General features: G+C 47.0%; 2 protein-coding genes across 2 annotated transcripts; one reads left to right on the forward strand and one right to left on the reverse strand.

Annotated features, from left to right (window-relative positions):
- The first annotated feature begins 291 nt into the window (after nucleotides 1–291).
- On the forward strand, nucleotides 292–4394 carry LOC123142787 (protein FAR-RED IMPAIRED RESPONSE 1-like). Its single transcript, XM_044561539.1, has 6 exons — nucleotides 292–380; nucleotides 2073–2331; nucleotides 2435–3047; nucleotides 3137–3594; nucleotides 3690–3977; nucleotides 4083–4394. The coding sequence occupies exons 1-6, from the start codon at nucleotides 292–294 to the stop codon at nucleotides 4392–4394; spliced, it is 2019 nt and encodes a 672-aa protein (XP_044417474.1).
- A 10700-nt stretch (nucleotides 4395–15094) lies between these two features.
- Nucleotides 15095–17115, reverse strand: LOC123146241 (cytochrome P450 89A2). Its single transcript, XM_044565851.1, has 2 exons — nucleotides 16017–17115; nucleotides 15095–15937 (listed from the first exon to the last, which is right to left on the reverse strand). Exons 1-2 carry the CDS (start codon nucleotides 17061–17063, stop codon nucleotides 15446–15448), a joined length of 1539 nt encoding a protein of 512 aa, XP_044421786.1. The 5' UTR covers nucleotides 17064–17115; the 3' UTR covers nucleotides 15095–15445.
- Nucleotides 17116–18409: the final 1294 nt, after the last annotated feature.

An 18409-nucleotide genomic window follows, 5' to 3' on the forward strand; every position in this document is an offset into this window, starting at 1 on the left:
ATTCCATATGTTCCAGGAAAAACAGGCCGCTGTGGTTGCAGGTTTCTTGGGCCCCCTTCAAAATGGTGTTCCACCATTCTTTGGTCGATTTGGGAGATCTCGTGGACGCTGCACTGGCGTTCAGCATGGTGGGGTTGAGTTTGTGTCAGACTTCGGCTGCAAATGGGCTATGTTATATGTAGCATCCCAAATGCAGTGTCGCTGGGAGATACATCGCGATCATGCTAAGGCCAAGTGTATTGAAGTGGAACGAGCAGAGCAAGAACAACGGCTGACAAAAAAAGACTGAAGATGGCCCGAGAACCCCAGAAGTCAGCGAGGCCTTTCGCTCCCTCCAAGCGGCACGCTGGCAATGGGTGGCTCAGATTCTGGGGAGTGGGGTATGCCTGTAAGTGAACTGTGTTGCTGATGTGGCTATATATCAGTTGTGTCGCTCTTATTCTCGTAGTTTATCCGGAGAGATCACGAAACGAACTGAAGAACCCTGACAAGGGGTAGCTCTCTTCCTCCCCCATCTCTCCTCTCTGGTATTTCCCCTCCGGTAATCAGACCTGATACTTGAGTGAATTAGTATGTTAATCAGTCGGAGTTGGCTGAATACTTTCCAAATACGTACGGTACGTACCTACATAGATTGGATATCGATGCACATCGCAACTCGACTACAGACGGGACACGATCTTGCTACGCTAGAGGCTTTACCGTCTCCCCTATTCGGAGCGTGCATGGATGTGCAGAGTGCTAGAGTTGCCGTTTGATCCACAGTGGAGAATGTATGGAGCTCCCAGTCTGACCCCTCTACCAGTAATCCTTTGCAGCGACGCCCTTGAGGTATTAATTATATACTCTGGATGTTTTTGAGAAAAGGATTTCAGCTAGCACGAGTACTCGCAATTTGCAGGTGTTACAGTTAACAGTAACGATTCACTCAGAAGACCCGTGTTATTCTTTCCCACATTATCAATTTATTGTCAATCGAAGGATCAGAGAAGAAAAAGGGGAGCTATAGCTTCAGAGCGGGGCCATGATCTACAGAAATGATCACACTTAGGGCAGAAGAATGATGAAGCCCCCGTGCTTTTCTAACCCAGTGGCCGCTTCTGACCTGGCTAAGGTAAGGAAACATTAATCGTACATGTTACTGCTATTAATCTTGGCTTGCATGATGTAAGATAGATTTGGATGCTAAAAATCCCTTGCTTGAGTTTTATCTTTTTCTTCTTAAGAAAGATGGTGAGATTTTGCCAGTTTGCGATTGTGTCATGTACTAGAGGATTATAATAAGCTTTGTTTACATTCAGATAACCTGTGTGGCTGGGCGACCTCAACCCGGCTGGTCCGATTCATGAGGAGATCAGATGCCTGCCTCGGTTAGACGGTCGTCAACTACCGCATGGCGTACCGGTTGTCGTCATGGCACAACCAACATGCCTTCGTCAATCACGGACGGGGCGTGATTGCACTGGGCCAAGAAAAAAAAGAAGTTTCAGTCAGGCTCTCTGCTTTTGTCTGCTCCAAGTCTGTGGTAGATCATTATCAACAGTTGCATTTCCTTTGACGGCTAAATGCATCGATCCATCTTACAATCACAATCCAGAGCGTGCACGCAGTACTCTACTCCCATTGATTGAGATTCACAGCCCGGTCGTAGATATACTGGATTTGTTGCGTTATGTGCCGGCTGGTGCAAATTGATTCTTGAACTCGCAGTCGCACTACACATTTCAGTTTTTGTCATTTAAGCTCATTTGATGTCTCCGACTTTGTGAAACTTCTCTGTTTAGATAGGCAAAAACATTCAGAACATTCTATATGCCATTTACACTCATTTGATGTCTCTGGCTTAATAAGCCATCGTGAACCTTCTACGTTTAGCATTCAAAGCCTGGTTGTATTACATTTGCCAATTCTAGTACCGAGATTGAAATTCAGATACGAGAAACATATGGATGCTCCACTACTTTTGAATGTTTTATTTGGATGTTCTTCTGTTGTGTGCTCCCATTCATCAATGTAAGGAAATGGTACTCCCATTCATCAACTTACTGCTGATCTATGCACAAATTTTGTAGGGCACGGCTGGGAGATGAACATGGGTCTGCTTCTGTGTATCGTGTCAGCGCACTGGAGAAGGCAATTGCAGGGTTCGAGCAGAGGGAAACTGAGGCCGTGGTCAATCCAACCGTGGGGACTGTCTTTGTTTCTCTTGACGAGGCCTATGAGTTCTACAACATTTATTCCTGGGAATCTGGATTCGGAGTCACCTATGGACCGAGTAGTGTGGATTCTCATGGAACCAAATGCATACAGCAATTTGTTTGCGCGTGTGAGGTATGGCTCATCCTCCCCTTGTATAGTTAAGGTAGTACTTATGTTTTTTGTGTTGTTGATCTCAACCCAGTACCAATGCTCGGAAAAATGTTATCTTCTACAGGGGAAACCAAGCAAGGACAGCAACTCATTTCGTCGGTGTGAATGCACGGCAGCGATTCTTTTGTTGAGATCCAGAGACGGCGGATGGTGTGTGTGCGAACATCAAGTGGGGCATAACCATCCACTTTGTAAGACGTGTGCGCAGAGGTCATCCTGGGAGTCTCACAGCAGTATCGACAAGAACACAAGGGACTTGATTCGCCAACTAAGGGAAAACAATGTGCCACACATTGCTGATAATGAAGCAAAGGATCTGCTGTCTGAGGATCTCAGAAAGACCGTGGAAACCTTCGCTAGGATCAAAGCAAAGGATCCAACATTTGAATATTCTGGCTTGCAGGTTGATAGTAACTGTAGAGTAAGGCCACTACTCTGGACCAGTGGCCAGAGCGTTCAGTACCAATACTTTGGTGATGTGATTATCTTCGACACAACCTACAGATCGGACGTGTATGGAATGCCGTTCGGCCTTTTTGTTGGAGTCAACAACAACTTCGAGACCATAGTGCTTGGTGGGGTGCTGATGATAAACGAGAAAACGGAGAGCTTCAAATGGGTGTTGAGTCAGTTCTTCCAATTAATGGGTGGGAAACACCCCCAAACTATACTGACCGGTAAGATTACTTCTGTACACACTTTTCCCTACCCAATAGTATTTTTCTGCAGCGCCGCCATCTAACTTGTTTTGCTTAAAATTCTGTAGACCGCTGCGAGGCAATTGAGGAAGCTGTGTTGGAGGTACTGCCATCCACCACACACAGATGGTTCAAGTGGCATGTCCTTGGAAGGGCAAAGGAGTACCTCGGTTTTCATTACACCAAAACTAGTAGCTTCCGGGTGGAGCTCCACAGAATTCTGACCGACACGCTGACGACTGATGAGTTTGAGAGAGCATGGGAGATGCTGCTAGAGAAGCATGGATTGGAGAACCACCCATTTCTGCAGGAGATCTATGAGGTTCGGCATAAGTGGGTTAAGGCATACTTCAGTGACACATTCTGTGCTACACTGACTAGCACACAAAAGAGCGAGAGCGCGAAACACTTACTGAAACAACACGTTCCACGGGATTGCTCAATGGAGCTTTTCGTTCAACAGTACGTGGAACCGCGGTGCGATCAAGAACCGGACTATGGGTTTGAGGATAAGCCGACTACTATGGTAAGCTTAACTTCATCAGAAAATTTGACTTGTTTTCTGTGATGTGTTCATGATGAGCTGAGACTAAGCTAGGATGAATTGTTGCTTTCGTGCAGGATGAGATTGTTCTGAGAACAAATCTGCCAATCGAGAAGCACGCCAGCGAGGTGTACACAAGACCAGTGTACGAACTGTTTGTGCAAGCCATACGCGAATCTGAATCTTACATGGTGGAGGCAGTCATCCCCAACTTGAAGTACATAGCACGGCATCCCAGCAGTGAAACCAGGGAGAAATGGTCTAGGGTGGAATATGAGGTCAATGTTAGAGAAGACGGTGAGGCATTCATGTGCGTGTGCAAGCAATTTGAGCACACGGGGATGCTCTGCTGCCATGCCGTCAAGGTAACAGTTATCTTCCATCCAGCTACTGAAGAATTCTGATCTTGCATCCTTAGCTGCCATATGTACATACACCCTGCAAGATCTTCAGACTGCAATTTTTTTTAGGTGATGATCCACTTGGGGGTGCGTGAGATACCAAGGCTACACGTCATGCCACGCTGGACAACAAAGCCGCTGCAGTGCCAGATGCACTGCCGCGGTGAACCGCAGGATGACACGTGCCAGCAATGCAGGCACTCGGTGCTGCATGATAAGCTCTTTGGCCTAGCGCGCCGCGCCTGTAAGGATGAACGGTATTATGAGGTCCTCATGAGCGGCCTCGACAGAATGGAGCGAGGCATGGCCGCGGCAGAGGCAGCACCCCCACCCCGCCGCGCCAAGCCGGCATCACGGAAGTCAAGGAGGAGGAAGCGTTGATTGCTTACTCCTGGATGTCTGGAAGCCTGTCTGAGGCCTCTGCGATGCTTGGCAGGGCGTGGAAGGATATGTCAACTGACTTGTTCTTTTTGCTTTTTATCTCGCATGCGCGCGTGTGAACCTCTGAATGACTGAACCTGCCTGCGTATGAATGAAGTATTTTGCATGTTCTCCAACGGCCCGGCACCATGGCCGTTTGCGTTGAGGCGGCCCTCTGTGCCTGTAGGTAGTCTAGTTGGATGGTCAAACCAACTCCATCTATGCAATGTCAGGGGAATATGGCCTGCGTGATACATTGTGAACGTGGTAACACCTTCTGAAATTAGATGATACTCCGTGCATTGCTACGGAACATAAGCATGCAGAAGAAAATAGATTGTGGCTGTCATGGATGGTCATTAGTGTGAGCTCTGTTCTTTTGCTGTTGCTGCTATTGTTATTTTCCATGGAGCTTCTGTTTATCTGGTTGTCTATTTTAGAGACACCAGATTCAGTAGTTAAGGAGAATCGTGAAAATTTAGCTGTAAAGTCAGCCTATTCTGCTAATGAAGTTTATTTCAGTGCATGTATTTAACGTCCTTATGTATGACAAGATTTGGGATGTTTGTGCTAATCGTAATGTCTGTTTCGTGCTGATTCTGCTGGCGAGTATATATCCAAAATATTGCGTGGCTTTCTTGCTGAACAGGGTACTATTGCCCAGTTCTCTTGTCCTGGTGCTCACGCTCAGAATGGCGTGGCTGAGCACAAGCATCGTCACGTTCTTGAGACAGCTTGTGCGATGATGATTTCCGCCTCTCTTCCACCTCATTTTTGGGCTGAGGCTGTCTCCACTGCCATATATCTCATAAGCATTCAGCCCTCATCTTCTTTACACGGTGGTATTCCTCTAGAGCGTCTTTCTGATCGTTCTCCTGATTATTCGACACTTCGGCTATTTGGTTGTGTTTGCTATGTTCTGCTTGCCCCTCGAGAACGCACCAAATTGACTGCTCAGTCTGTCAAGTGTGTTTTTCTAGGCTACAGTGATGAGCATAAGGGTTATCGGTGTTGGGACCCAGTCGGTCGTCGGATGCGCATTTCCCAGGACGTGACTTTTGATGAATCTTGTCCATTCTTCCCACGACCATCCTCCTCAACCTTTTCAGTTGAGGATATCTCTTTTCTTACGTTTCCTGATACACCTCCCTCCGTGCCTCGTATTCCTAATCCTCCTTCTCGTCTCACTATTACAGATTTGACGTCGTCTTCTCCCGCAGTTTCTTCTCCTCCCTTATTGCATGACTCTCCACCTTCATCACCGATGTCTTCCCCATCTCCATCACCTCCGATCATTCCTCCTCGTCCCACTTTTCCTTTTCATTATACCCGTCGTTCCCGTGCTGTGGACGGATCTTCTACTGATGTGCCATCTACGTCTGGGTGCGCCATCTTCCTCGTCCCAGCCGACTTATCGTCTTCGGACTAGGCCTTGTCATCCTCCTGATTGCTATTCTCCTAGTTGATATGGTCTTTTGGCTGCACTTGAGCCTACCTCTTATCGCGATGCTGTTGTTCATCCTGGATGGCAGCTTGCGATGGCAGAGGAGATTGCTGCCCTTGAGCGCACTGGCATGTGGGGACCTGGTTTCTCTGCCTCCCCGTGTTCGTCCCATCACCTATAAGTGGGTCTATAAGATTAAGACTCGCTCCGATGGATCTCTTGAGTGTTATAAAGCTCGTCTTGTGGCTCGTGGCTTTCAGCAGGAGCGTGGTCGTGATTATGATGAGACTTTTGCTCCCGTGGGCCATATGACCACTATCCGCACACTTTTTGCCGTGGCCTCTGTTCGCCATTGGTCTGTGTCTCAGCTTGATGTTAAGAATGCCTTTCTTAATGGTGAGTTGCGCGAGGAGGTTTATATGCAGCCGCCACCTGGGTATTCAGTTCCTGATGGCATGGTTTGCCGTCTTCGTCGCTCTCTCTACGGCCTTAAGTAAGCCCCTTGTGCTTGGTTTGAGCGTTTTGTCTCTGTGGTCACTGCAGCTGGTTTTTCACCCAGTGCTCATGATCCAGCGTTGTTTATCCACCTTTCTACTCGTGGGCATACTCTTCTTCTTCTATATATTGATGACATGATCATCACTGGCGACGATTCTGAGTACATTGCCTTTGTCAAGGCCCGTATCAATGAGCAGTTCCTTATGTCTGATCTTGGTCCTCTTCGTTACTTTCTTGGGATTGAGGTTTCCTCCACCGCCGATGGCTTTTTTATTTCTCAAGAAAAGTATATCCAGGATGTTCTTACTCGTGCGGCTCTTAGTGATGAGCGCACTGTTGAGACTCCTATGAAGCTCAATGTTCACCTTCACGCTTCTGATGGTGAACCCTTGTCTGATCCGACGTGTTACCGTCATCTTGTTGGGAGTCTTGTCTATCTTGCTGTCACTCGTCCGGATATCTCCTATCCTGTCCATATTCTGAATCAGTTTGTTTCTGCTCCCACTTCATTTCACTGTAGTCACCTTCTTCATGTTCTACGATATCTTCGTGGCACGATCTCTCATCGTTTTTTTCCCTCCGTTCCAGCTCGTTACAGCTCCAGGCCTATTCGGATGCTACGTGGGCTAGTGATCCTTTTTTCTTGGTGGTTCTCTCATTGCCTGGAAGACGAGGAAACAGACTGCGGTTTCCCGTTCGAGTGCAGAGGCAGAGTTGCGAGCTACGACTCTTTTGACGGCAGAGGTGACTATGTTGCGATGGTTACCGGAGGATTCTGGTGTTTCTGTTACTACACCTACTACCCTATTGTCAGACAGTACATGTGCTATCAGTATTGCACGGGACCCCGTGAAGCATGAGCTTACCAAGCATATTGGTGTTGACGCCTTTTTTGTGCACGCTGCTGTGCAGGACCATGTTATTGCTCTTCAGTATGTACCTTCCGAGTTACAGCTAGCAGACTTCTTCACGAAAGCCCGGACTAGAGCGCAACATGAATTTCGCCTCTCCAAACTCAGTGTTGTGAATCCACCATGAGTTTGAGGGGGGGGGGGGTGTTAGAGTTATAGTGCAGATGGCCTTTGGCCTTTCGTATTACTGCCTTTTGTTCTTTCGTATTACTGCCTTTTGTACTGTATATATGCTGGCTGTTTTGGCCTTGGATAATACAAGTATCTATTCTTCCCACTATCTCAACATCGAAGATGTGCTAGTGTGCTTTGGTGTTAAGTCTCTGTTCTGTTTTGTTTTGTTTTGTTTTGTTTGCTGTGCGTTGGTCTACCCATACATCTATCACTGTTTGGTAGGGAAGCATGATGTGCACCTTTCAGAAAAAGCATTCATGAGAGAACAATATGGGACGCTTCACAATTAATGATGCCCAGCTCCAGGACAATGCTCAAGCTATTCTCATGTCATCTTCATGAATGTGACACCACAATAATTGGACAAAGTAACCAAAGTAGGCAAGATTTACCGCATGGCCTTATGTTGTAAGCTATCTTAAACAGAGGTTTTTCTTTGAGCTACTGGCTATATCTATGCACTAGTGTGAACCACCCTCGATGATTTTCTTGCAATCAAGTTGTAGTGTACCATCATGGTTTACCGGAGGCGAAGGTGGGATCGGGTAGGAGGACTCCGGGCCTCTGCTTCAGTAACATAAGCTACAACAGGACGCTGCAAAGTGCTACAGGAAGATCATTCAAGGAGTGCACTGTGGCTACAGGACGCTACATGATGATGCCTTCCACGCAGTGGTTTACCACTCACCCCTGTTCGACAGGAAATCATGGCGAGCTCCATTGGAGACAATTATTCATTTATTTGTGCACGTACTTACATCTAAAAGAGCAGTTATGGGAGTAGGTATACCATCAAGAAAATTACTATGAGAGCAAGTACAAGCAGAAAGGGAAGCTTCAACAACTGACAACACCACAACGCTCCTTCATGCGACAGTTGGTAACTCTATAGTCTGGACCTGGAACCAAACCAAAAGATTTCAATAGGTCTGAATTCTGTTCTGTTTGGTTTTGGAATGGATGAATCTCATCTTGTTCCCGTGTATACATGTCTGAATTCTGAAGAAGCTTTGGTGCAGAATATGGACTACATTACGTGAGGATGGCACGCGGGACCAGGAGCCAGTTCGACCTCCTGCTGCTGCGGTTCTACATGACACTGGCGGCAGCGAGCAGCGCGTGGAGCCAGCCGTCGCCCGACGAACACGGCCTGCCTCCGGCTTCTCCCCCACGGAGCCTCTGCTTCCCCGGGTCCGCCTCTTTCTTCCTTATAGGCCACCTTTGCTCTAGTGGCCCCTTCTCGAGCTTGGTTTGAATTACGTCTCTGGTTATTGGGGGTGTAATGGGCTAGAATCTATTCAAAGTCTAGATACTTGGAATTTTGGAATCATCGAGCTGGACTGCCGGAGTTATAAATTCGATTTGCAGGAGCCAAACGGGGCGTAACCATGTAAGAGGAGTCTTCTGAAGCGATGACATGTTGCTCCGTTTCCGGGTAGTGTTCCCTTAGCTCTCCTGTAAACTGAATTGCACAGACCTTGATGGCATTTTTCACTACCCTGGAAACTACTGAAGCTTGTGTCCGTCAAATAGCATTTAAAAGACTAACATAACTTCACTTGCACATCAATACATTGTGAGTTGCGGCTTGCAGAAGAACATCGAGAAAACCTTCTACCTTGCATTTGTTTAGGTTTAACAGAACACTAGTGCAGAATCGGGCTTTAGCGCCGGTTCGTAAGGGCATTTAGTGCCGGTTCCACAACTGGCACTAAAGAGTGGGGACTAAAGGTCCCCCCTTTAGTACCGGTTCCACAACTGGCACTAAAGAGTGGGGACTATAGGTCCCCCTTTAGTACCGGTTCATCACTAAAGAGCCAGGCCCGGGTGCGTGCAGGACATTAGTACCGGTTGGTAACACCAGTACTAAATGTTTTGGGGTGTTTTGATATTATTTTTTATTTTTCCTTTAATTTTGTGTTTTTAATTTAATTTAGTGATTATTTTAGTTGTTAAATCATTATGTGAAAGTACCGCAGATTAGTTTCGACTGGATGCCTGTGGATCCTAGCTAAGTGATCAAGTATATGCCATATCCATATTATACTTGATCACCTATAATTAAGTGATCAAGTATAATATGGATATGGCATATACTTGACCACTTAGCTAGGATCCATCCAGCTAAAACTAATCTGCGGTTTCTTTCATAAATGATATAATAACTCATCATCATCATCATCATATTAATATAAAAACTCTTGCATCATATCATCAATAACAGTAAACTAGCTAGCTAAAAATCATCATAGTCGTCATTACCACTGTTTAATCATCATAGTCATTACCGCTTTCTAATCAGCACCAACACTAGCTTAAAGAAAAAATATTCACTTGTACCAGAAGCAAAGATATCATCGAGTTCAACATGGTCATCATATTATAAGCGTTCATAACACCACAAAAGCAAATCACCCTTTGAGATTAAGTTCAGGACGAAGAACACGGACATGAGAAGACAAAAATACTAAGAGCATGAACTAGCTAAATCACTCCTGCTGCTCTCTCTCAGGTAAAATAGCATAGAACACGTATAGCTCTCTTGATTCATCATACTAGAGCATGCAGATGAACCTGTATCCTAATCGTGGGCTGCGCTTCTCATTGCTCCCCCCTAGTACTTCTCTGGGATCGTTAACAATTTTGCTTCAATCTTTCACTATTAAGCATTCATCGCTTTTAGAAATCCTGAATGCACTCATGTGCAATGTAGGATATCTTGGCCGTAAGCTAACCATTGACATGTGACCTTTAGTCTCGATCCACTGAGGCACAACTGTCATCAGGAGTCCCTTGTTGAAGAACATCGTATAGTAATTAATATACTTAGCAATGAAAGTTTAGCAAAAAAATAATGTATGCAAAAGATGCACTGAGGACAAATAGTAAAAATCTTACCATCTTTCGTAAATAGATGTGACCGTAGTTCAATACGATCACTATTGGTCGCACGTTTTGAGTACTAACATTTCTAAGTGCAGAAAGAAAATTTTTCTTAACAGTATGAAGATCCTCAAGCCATGAAACATAATGACTTATCTCCTCGCAGTTTAGCTCAGCTCCGGGACAATAGTAGGTCCTGTCTACCAAGCGCCGGACATGTTTGCTTGAATGGAAATAAGCTGTCAATAGAAATTAGTTGTCAACTATTTTTGAATAAACAATATCAAAGACATAAATATGGTTGAGAAACTCACATAATGGCAGAACTGGAGACGTCTGCTCATCGACCCAGATGTCTCTATTGTTGGGGAACGTAGCAGAAATTCAAAATTTTCCTACATGTCACCAAGATCAATCTAGGAGATGCTAGCAACGAGAGGGGAGGAGTGTATCTACATACCCTTGTAAATCGCGAGCGGAAGCGTTCAAGAGAACGGGGTTGATGGAGTCGTACTCGTCGTGATCCAAATCACCGATGATCCTAACGTCGAACGGACGGCACCTCCGCGTTCAACACACGTACGGAGCGGGGACGTCTCTTTCTTCTTGATCCAGCAAGGGGGAGGAGAAGTTGACGGGTTTGTCGAGTTAGGCGTGACTTGAATATCTTCTCTCGCTCGCGATGAAGGCTAAGCGGGGGCGCTGCTCTCCTCTTCTTTTACGCCTTCCCAGCACCGTATATGCGTCGGGATCCGTTGAACTTCAATATCTTCCAAGAGACGTAGTATACGTGCAGGGATTGGATCGATGGACAGCACAATTCGACCTAGCTAGGCTCAAACACCAACGGACACGATCTGGCAAAACTATTTATTTATTATACAACTCGCCTCGATCGATCGCCGCCTTCTCGATCCGATCGACTTGATCGATCTGCTAGCTGCACCCTCGCCGGCCGGCCAGATGGACGGGACCAACGGCACCGGCATATGCTTCACGTACGACGTGTATCCTTTGCCGACTCCCATGGCATCTGCCGGGTGGGATCATCGACGCCCACAAGCTCCTCCTCCCCTACTACTTCCCCCGCGGCCCTTTCCCCGGTATCTTCACCAAAGTTTTGGATTTCGTCCGAGAAAACCGAAATTCCAGCGATTTTCGTCCATCCCGTTCTGGCCCGGTAAAAGGGTGTACCGGCCCAAACAATTCGGCCATTTTTAAATTCACAGCCCAGCCCATGGTCTGCTACAGCCCACACAAACCCCACTGTGGTATAAAAGCACGAATCCACCTCCTCCTAACCCTAAATTTCACTTTTCCCGTCTCCATCTCACTGAGCGGCGGCTGTGGGCAACAGAACCCTAGCGAGTGAGGCGGGGGCGCGGTGCATGGACATTGGCCGTGCCGACCGGGTGAGTGGTGGCAGCGCCATGGAGCGCGGCCGCACAACTTAGATGCCGGGCCAGGTGGGCTCGGGCGTTGAACGGCTCCACGGGAGCAGCAGCATGCGGCGCATCCAGTCGGGCTCGGGCAGCGCCCCGGCGCCGGACGCACGCGCTGGCCTCCGGCAAGATGGACATGGTACTGACGTACTGTGACTATTGTTCCTCTAATCTTGTACATGCACATTTTTGTATGACGGCTCATCTTGCCCAGATCTGTAGCTAGCTTTTCATTTGTGGAGATCTGTAGCTAGGTTCAGCATGCAAACTTGCTTGATACAGGAGCACAATTGTGCATGATAGCTCACCTTGCCATCATTTGTAGTTAGCTGTACGTGCATGCTTATTTAGCAAGTGTGGATGATAGCACACCTAGGAAGGATCTTTCACTAGCTTGTTCAGTAGCATTGTTTCTAATATCTTGTACTACAAGATTGCTTCATATGTTCTCAACTTTGGTTGCATGCCATTGTTAAAATAGATTGCCATTTTTTGCAAATAAAGTTGGTCTTTATCTCATGCTTGAATTTATAGGTGATGGAAGTGCACCCTATCTTAATAGGGTGAGCATTGATGATGCCAGAAGGAGGGAAAATGTCAACCCCGACAATGAAGATGGCATTCTGATGGGTAATGATTCAGCTCCAAGAGAGACAACTTGGAAAGGTCAATAGCATGATCTGCATTTTGTTAATTGTGTTTTAAATTTTTTTGTATGGACATTATGATGCTTTTAGAGAGGAAAAATTTAAATAAAAAATGTGTTAATTCTATTAAGTCGCATGTTACTCATAGTATCTGTACTATTGAGTCGCATGTTAATCTGGACTATCATGTTGCTTTTCTAATGGTTGCCGCTCTCTGAATTGATGGACTCTACTACTGTCTGAATGGTTGCAATTGGAGTGCTGATCTTCAGTCTGATACGTAGTGATTTGATGAATAGATTCAGCTGTTTGATTTTTACATGCATATTTTGCTAGAAATTCTGATACTCAGTTGTTGTTCTGTTGTATTTCAAATTTTTAGGCAAATTTCGTTCATTTTTCGTTTATTTTTCATCCCAAAATTCAAATTTTGCTATATGATTTTCGTCCGAAATTTTCTGAAAAAAACCGAAAAAACCGAATTTCGTCCAGGACCGGTAAAAATCAAAAAACAAAATCCAAAATTCTGATCTTCACCAACAAGTTCGGTTGCCGCGTCAAGTCCTCCTTTGCCGCGCCACCACCGCGCTGGGAGCGGCCACGTGACGGCCCCGTCTTCCAGCGTCCTCCCTTCCACGGCCCCGTCTTCCAGCGTCCTCCCTTCCGGCATCACTGGGCCTCAGTGCTCCACCACTGCAATGGCCTCCTTCTCCTTGAGAAAGATCCACATGGTTGTTATGTCTGCAACCCGGCGATGGCACGATGCGCTCAACCGCCACTATTGGCGCAGCCGCGCAGGAGCCATGTCTATTCCACCATGGCATGTGAGCCATGTCTATTCCACCAGGGCATGTTCCTCGCCTTCAATCCGGCTGTATCTCTGCACCACGAGGTATTCCTCCTTCCAAGAGGAAAGGCCCAAGACAACGGAATAAAGAAGGTCCAACCACACGAGGATGCAAACAAGTTTGAACCACAAACCTTGATGGAATTCGTGGAGCAACCGCATAGTTCACCCAAATTGTTCGAAGAAGAGCTACCATCCCAAGACGACAAAGAGGAGATGGACATCAAAGAACGTTTTGATTATGTGGGAGAGTCTTACGCATCGCCGCCACCAAGACTAGAAGTGTTGGCTTAGGAATTGCCAGAGCCATCACAACAAGGCCATGTATCACCGTTGGAGCAATAAGGCTTTATTAATTTAAAGCCGGACGCTTCTAGCATATTTGCTAAAAAAAAGCAACAACAGATGCATGTACAATATGTGCCAGGGGCCGACGAGCCAAAGGATAAGGAGATCTCTATACTTGTATTCTCATCACGGACCAACCAATGGGCGAGCCGGGAGTTTGTGCCCTCTCATCCCCTGACCTCTCTATGACATGGTGATTGCGCCACACCCTAGCTATTTGCGGATATGGAAGTCAGACGAATACTGGTGGGGTTCACTCTACATACATTGTTGGGACGACATCATTATGATCCTGCACAGCTCGAATGGGGTGTACGACATGGTTCGGCTGCCGGGGAAAGCTTACGATGATAAACAACATTTAGGTTCATCTCATCTGCCCGATTGGTCTGTCTTAGTGAGCTACGATAAAGGGGTTTGTTATGTGGTTCTCGACAAATTCCAACTACTTATACAGAACACTGACAGAATCGGCAAATGGCCAGATGGAGTGGATGCTAGCACACGAGGCTGACCTTAGTCCTTATAATCATGCAGTACAAGAATGGATGTAGCCTAGAGTGCCGTGGGAGGTTGCCGAAGACAACGAAGCCTTGCATAGATTGTTTGAACCTTGTAGCTTTAAGAAATGCATATATGACGAGGAGGATGGCCAGAGTGACACTATTGGTGACAGTGACATGTAAACAAAGAAATTAGTCTGTATCAGTCTCGTGCATTAGGGCAGAGATTGACAGGATAATAGCTGGCCGCCCGGATCATGAAAAATATAAATACTTCAACTGTTGCTTATGTAAAGTGTGACATTCTTCCAGGGCTTTGCGGACAACAAGTAACAAAATGCAGCAGCCAATATTTTTTGTCGAGACGCTGAAGAGAGACGAACGGGGTATTGGGGGAAGAAGGCCCGAGACGGGTGTGGTCTACCCGTCACGCGCACACGGGGATGTTTTAAACATGGCGAATGAGAGGAAAAATCCTAGGAGTTTATCTCTGCTACAAGCACATGCAACACCAATTTTGCTAATAAGCCTTCACATATGCCAGGTTTGCTCATTCAGCTCACATGCATGCACGACTCAGGCTGTGAACGAACCCATCTCACAACCGGGATATAACACCCCCGACGGCTGCCGTCGGCATAGGGCCATCAGCGGGAATTCTATGAGAAGTTCGGTTGTAGCAGCTAGAGCAGTCAAGTTGATCATCCAATTTTCATCTAAGACAAATAGGAATTAGTGGGTTGCATCTTATATATATATATATACTACCTCCATCCTGGTTTATTGGTTCACTTCGTATTTTGTGTCAAATTTTAACGGTAGATCTAACTAACAAAATCTTAGTGCATGTCACAAAAAATTATATCGTTGGATTTGTATTTTGACATTAAATACGAAGGGGACAAATAAACCAGAACGGAGGTAGTATATAGATTAACGCAAACAGCTAGTAATGTATACGGTGAAAACTAAAACTGATAATTGTATTATTACTTGCTAGCAAAGCAGGGTCTGCATGTTGTTCATGTTCACCTTCCCGTTAAGCTAAGCTTTAATTTGATCCAACGCACATGCATAAAGTTCAAGGTGCAAGGGAACATAAAGATTTCTTGCACCTTGAGCTTGCTCTTGCTAATTGAAACACGACTTGGTCTATTACGTACGGTAACATTTTATTTGGATACAACTATTTATATCTTGAACTTATTAAACTCTAGAGAGCTGATAGATCAAGCAAGCTAGCAGCATATTGTATTGTATATTGTATGTAGTTACTCCGATGGGACAATGATAGAGGACGATTGAGAGCTGCTAGCTAGCTAGTAGCATGGCATGGCACGACCTTGGCACGGAGTGGGCGCTTCATGACTATGGTGAGCTCCAGCGTCTCAGTGAAGTCCACCGGCTCGCCGGGCACCTCGCTCCACTGGAACGCCCTCACCATGGTGGCCACAAGGAGGTTGACGTGCAGCAGCGAAACGTCGATGCCAGGGCACATCCGACGACCGGCACCGAACGGCATCATTTTGATCTCCTTGCTCCCCGTGAGGTCCAGGTCCTCCCCCTCGCCGCCGGGCAGGAACCGCTCCGGCCGGAACTGCGTGGGGTCCGGCCACACCTTCCTGTCCATGGCCATGTCGCCCAGCGTGAAGTTCACCGACACCTCTTTGGGCACGGTGAAGCCGTCCAGCACCGTGCCGTTCTCCCCGGCCGCCGCGTGCGGCAGGATGAAGCGCGCCGGTGGGTGCCGCCTCAGCGACTCCAGGACCACCGCCCGGAGGTACGGCAGGTGCTCCTCCTCCCGGACCTGTAAAAGTTTATGTTTTTGTAAGAAAAAAAATTCAAACGTGTTTTTTGAATTCGCACAAAATTTGCCCGAGCTGGACCTGGCCATCGGCGGCGTTGTTTATTTCGGCCCGGAGCTTCGCCTGGATGTCCGGCCGTGTGACGAGGTTCGCCATGGCCCACTGCAACATGTTTACCGTAGAGTCGACGGGCCCGGACAAGAGTTCGGTGCACAAGGCGACGATCTCGCCGTCCGTCAGGTGCCTGCTGCTGCCACCTTGCTCCGGGATGCGGAGGCTGATGAGCGAGTCGACGTAGCAATCCATTTCAAAGCTCTTGCCGGCGGTGTTGCGCCGCGCACGGCACGCACGTATCAGCGGGATGAACACCTCCTCCTGCCGCCGGCGCATGGACAGCATCCTCTGGTACCGTCGCCAGAAGAGGAGCTTGCTGACCTTGGGGCTCGACCCGAACACCTGGAACCCCACCACCTCCTTGAGAAACTGCCTCTGCAGAGACGTGACTGCCGCGATGGAGGCGTCGTCGAGCCCCTGGCCGAAGCACATGCATGCAATCACGTGGAAGACGGCCTCGTGCAGGAGCCCCTCGATGACGACGACCCCTTGGCCGCTTCGCATCTGGCGTGTGATGCCGTCGACGAGGCCCGAGGCGGCGCGCCGGCGGGCGGCGGCGTACCGCGGGATGCTCGAAGGGTGGAGCGCCCGGCCGGTGAGGTTTTGCCGGAGCGTGCGCCACAGCGGGCCGTACGCGGCGGACGTGATGTTGTGCTGATCACTGGAGAAGATGCGGGTGGCGAGGTTGGCCGGAGGCCGGTTGGCGAACGCCGAGCCGAGCTGCACAAGGACGCGGTGCGCCACGGCCCGGTCGGCGACGAACACGACGGGGAAGGATGGGAGGAGGTAGAGCGTGAACACGGGGCCATACCATGAGCGTGCGACGCGGACTACCGACTCGATGTTGACGCTTGTCCAGGCGAGCAAAAGCAGCGGGCCGAAAGCCGTCAGCGAGGTCGGCCCAGGCGGGAGGAACGGCGAGCCCGCCGCCTTGCATTCGCGCAGGGATGAGAACACAAGGGACAGGGTGAGGCACAAGGTGATGGAGAGGAAGTAGTACACCCAGTCCTCCATGCCTACCCTCAAGATGCCTAAGCTAGCTACCTTCAGTGAGTGGCTGCCCTGCGCTTCTTCATCTTTTTTTATAGAGTAGTGTCGATCGGCAGCAACACACACGTGGCATTTTAAAATTAATTAAATATGGCCACGACAATCACGCTGATAGCTCTAGTCATGGGTACAGCTAACGCTGGTCCTCCATCCATCACTATCGTCTGCAATATATGTACTCCCTCTGTTTCTAAATATAAATCCTTTTTTAGATTCCAATACAAACTGGAGTACATAAGAAGCAAAATGAGTGAATCTACAATTTAAAATGCTTCTATATGAATCCTATAATTTTTATTAAAATATCTAAAAAGACTCATATTTAGAATCGACATCTACACAGCACAAGGGGAAACAAACACTCCTGATGCATGGCAGCATGGGTCCAAGTTATTAGTATCGCAGGATCCCGCAGCTAAGCTAACACAAAGGGAAACTACGCAGGTTTGCCTGGCCTGATCATACGATCGATGTTGAGTATTTCTTGTAGGCATATATAGGCCATGGTTCATATAACCACTACATATTTTAATTATGTACTCCTATCATTTCTAAATATAAGTCCTTTTAGTCTTTAGAGATCTTAATTTAAACTATATACAAAGAAAAATGAGTGAATCTACACTTTAAAGCAACATTCAGTCAAGTCTGTCACTACAACAATACATCCATCAAGTTTAAAGAAAGGTTCCCAACTCACCTCCATGGAAAACTCAAACAAAATAATAGATTCACACAGCTTTAAAGTAGGCTTTCCTGAAAAGAAATCTAAATTGAATTAGAACACAATTTACAAAATTAAGGTAACTAAGAGAAAGATATGAAAAAATTCCTGATATTATGATAACATTTGTACTCTGATTTACAACAGAAAAAAAAAGATCTGAATAACAACAGACGAAGCTTTCATGGTCACATGCACCAATTGAGGTCGACACCTACCCGTTTAAATCAGTTTCAGTTGGTCATGATGGCCGACAAACTAACTCCCTTGAAGCAAAAAAGAATGGATTCTATATAGTATGATCAATCAGAATGTCAGTTTTTCGACTATTGATTATCATTTACCCTATTCCCGTAGGGTTAGATAAATTTAGACTGAAATGTCAGATTTGGTTTTGCCCGAGACGACGCTGATTATCACCCCTGTTTGTTATGTCCGTAAACCGAGGCACACTCAGAATGAAAAGGATATGTGCCAGTTTTTTTAACACAGTACAGACCCAAGCGCTCATATAAACGGGCATACACTCATCCCTATGAACGTACACATGCACACCCTATCCCTATGAGTACCTTCGACAGACTGA

The sequence above is a fragment of the Triticum aestivum genome, chromosome 6D, assembly GCF_018294505.1.
Source record: "Triticum aestivum cultivar Chinese Spring chromosome 6D, IWGSC CS RefSeq v2.1, whole genome shotgun sequence".
NCBI classification, from domain to species: Eukaryota; Viridiplantae; Streptophyta; class Magnoliopsida; order Poales; family Poaceae; genus Triticum; species Triticum aestivum.

What these genes read in the sequence shown, in the direction of transcription:
- LOC123142787 (XM_044561539.1), top strand. Translation starts at nt 292, where the DNA reads ATGGCCCGAGAACCCCAGAAGTCAGCGAGGCCTTTCGCTCCCTCCAAG. An exon ending in AGGATAAGCCGACTACTATG is followed by an intron (nt 3,595 to 3,689) that starts GTAAGCTTAACT and finishes GCTTTCGTGCAG; the next exon opens with GATGAGATTGTTCTGAGAAC. An exon ending in TCTGCTGCCATGCCGTCAAG is followed by an intron (nt 3,978 to 4,082) that starts GTAACAGTTATC and finishes AATTTTTTTTAG; the next exon opens with GTGATGATCCACTTGGGGGT.
- LOC123146241 (XM_044565851.1), bottom strand. Translation starts at nt 17,063, where the DNA reads ATGGAGGACTGGGTGTACTACTTCCTCTCCATCACCTTGTGCCTCACC. An exon ending in ACAACGCCGCCGATGGCCAG is followed by an intron (nt 15,938 to 16,016) that starts GTCCAGCTCGGG and finishes AAACTTTTACAG; the next exon opens with GTCCGGGAGGAGGAGCACCT.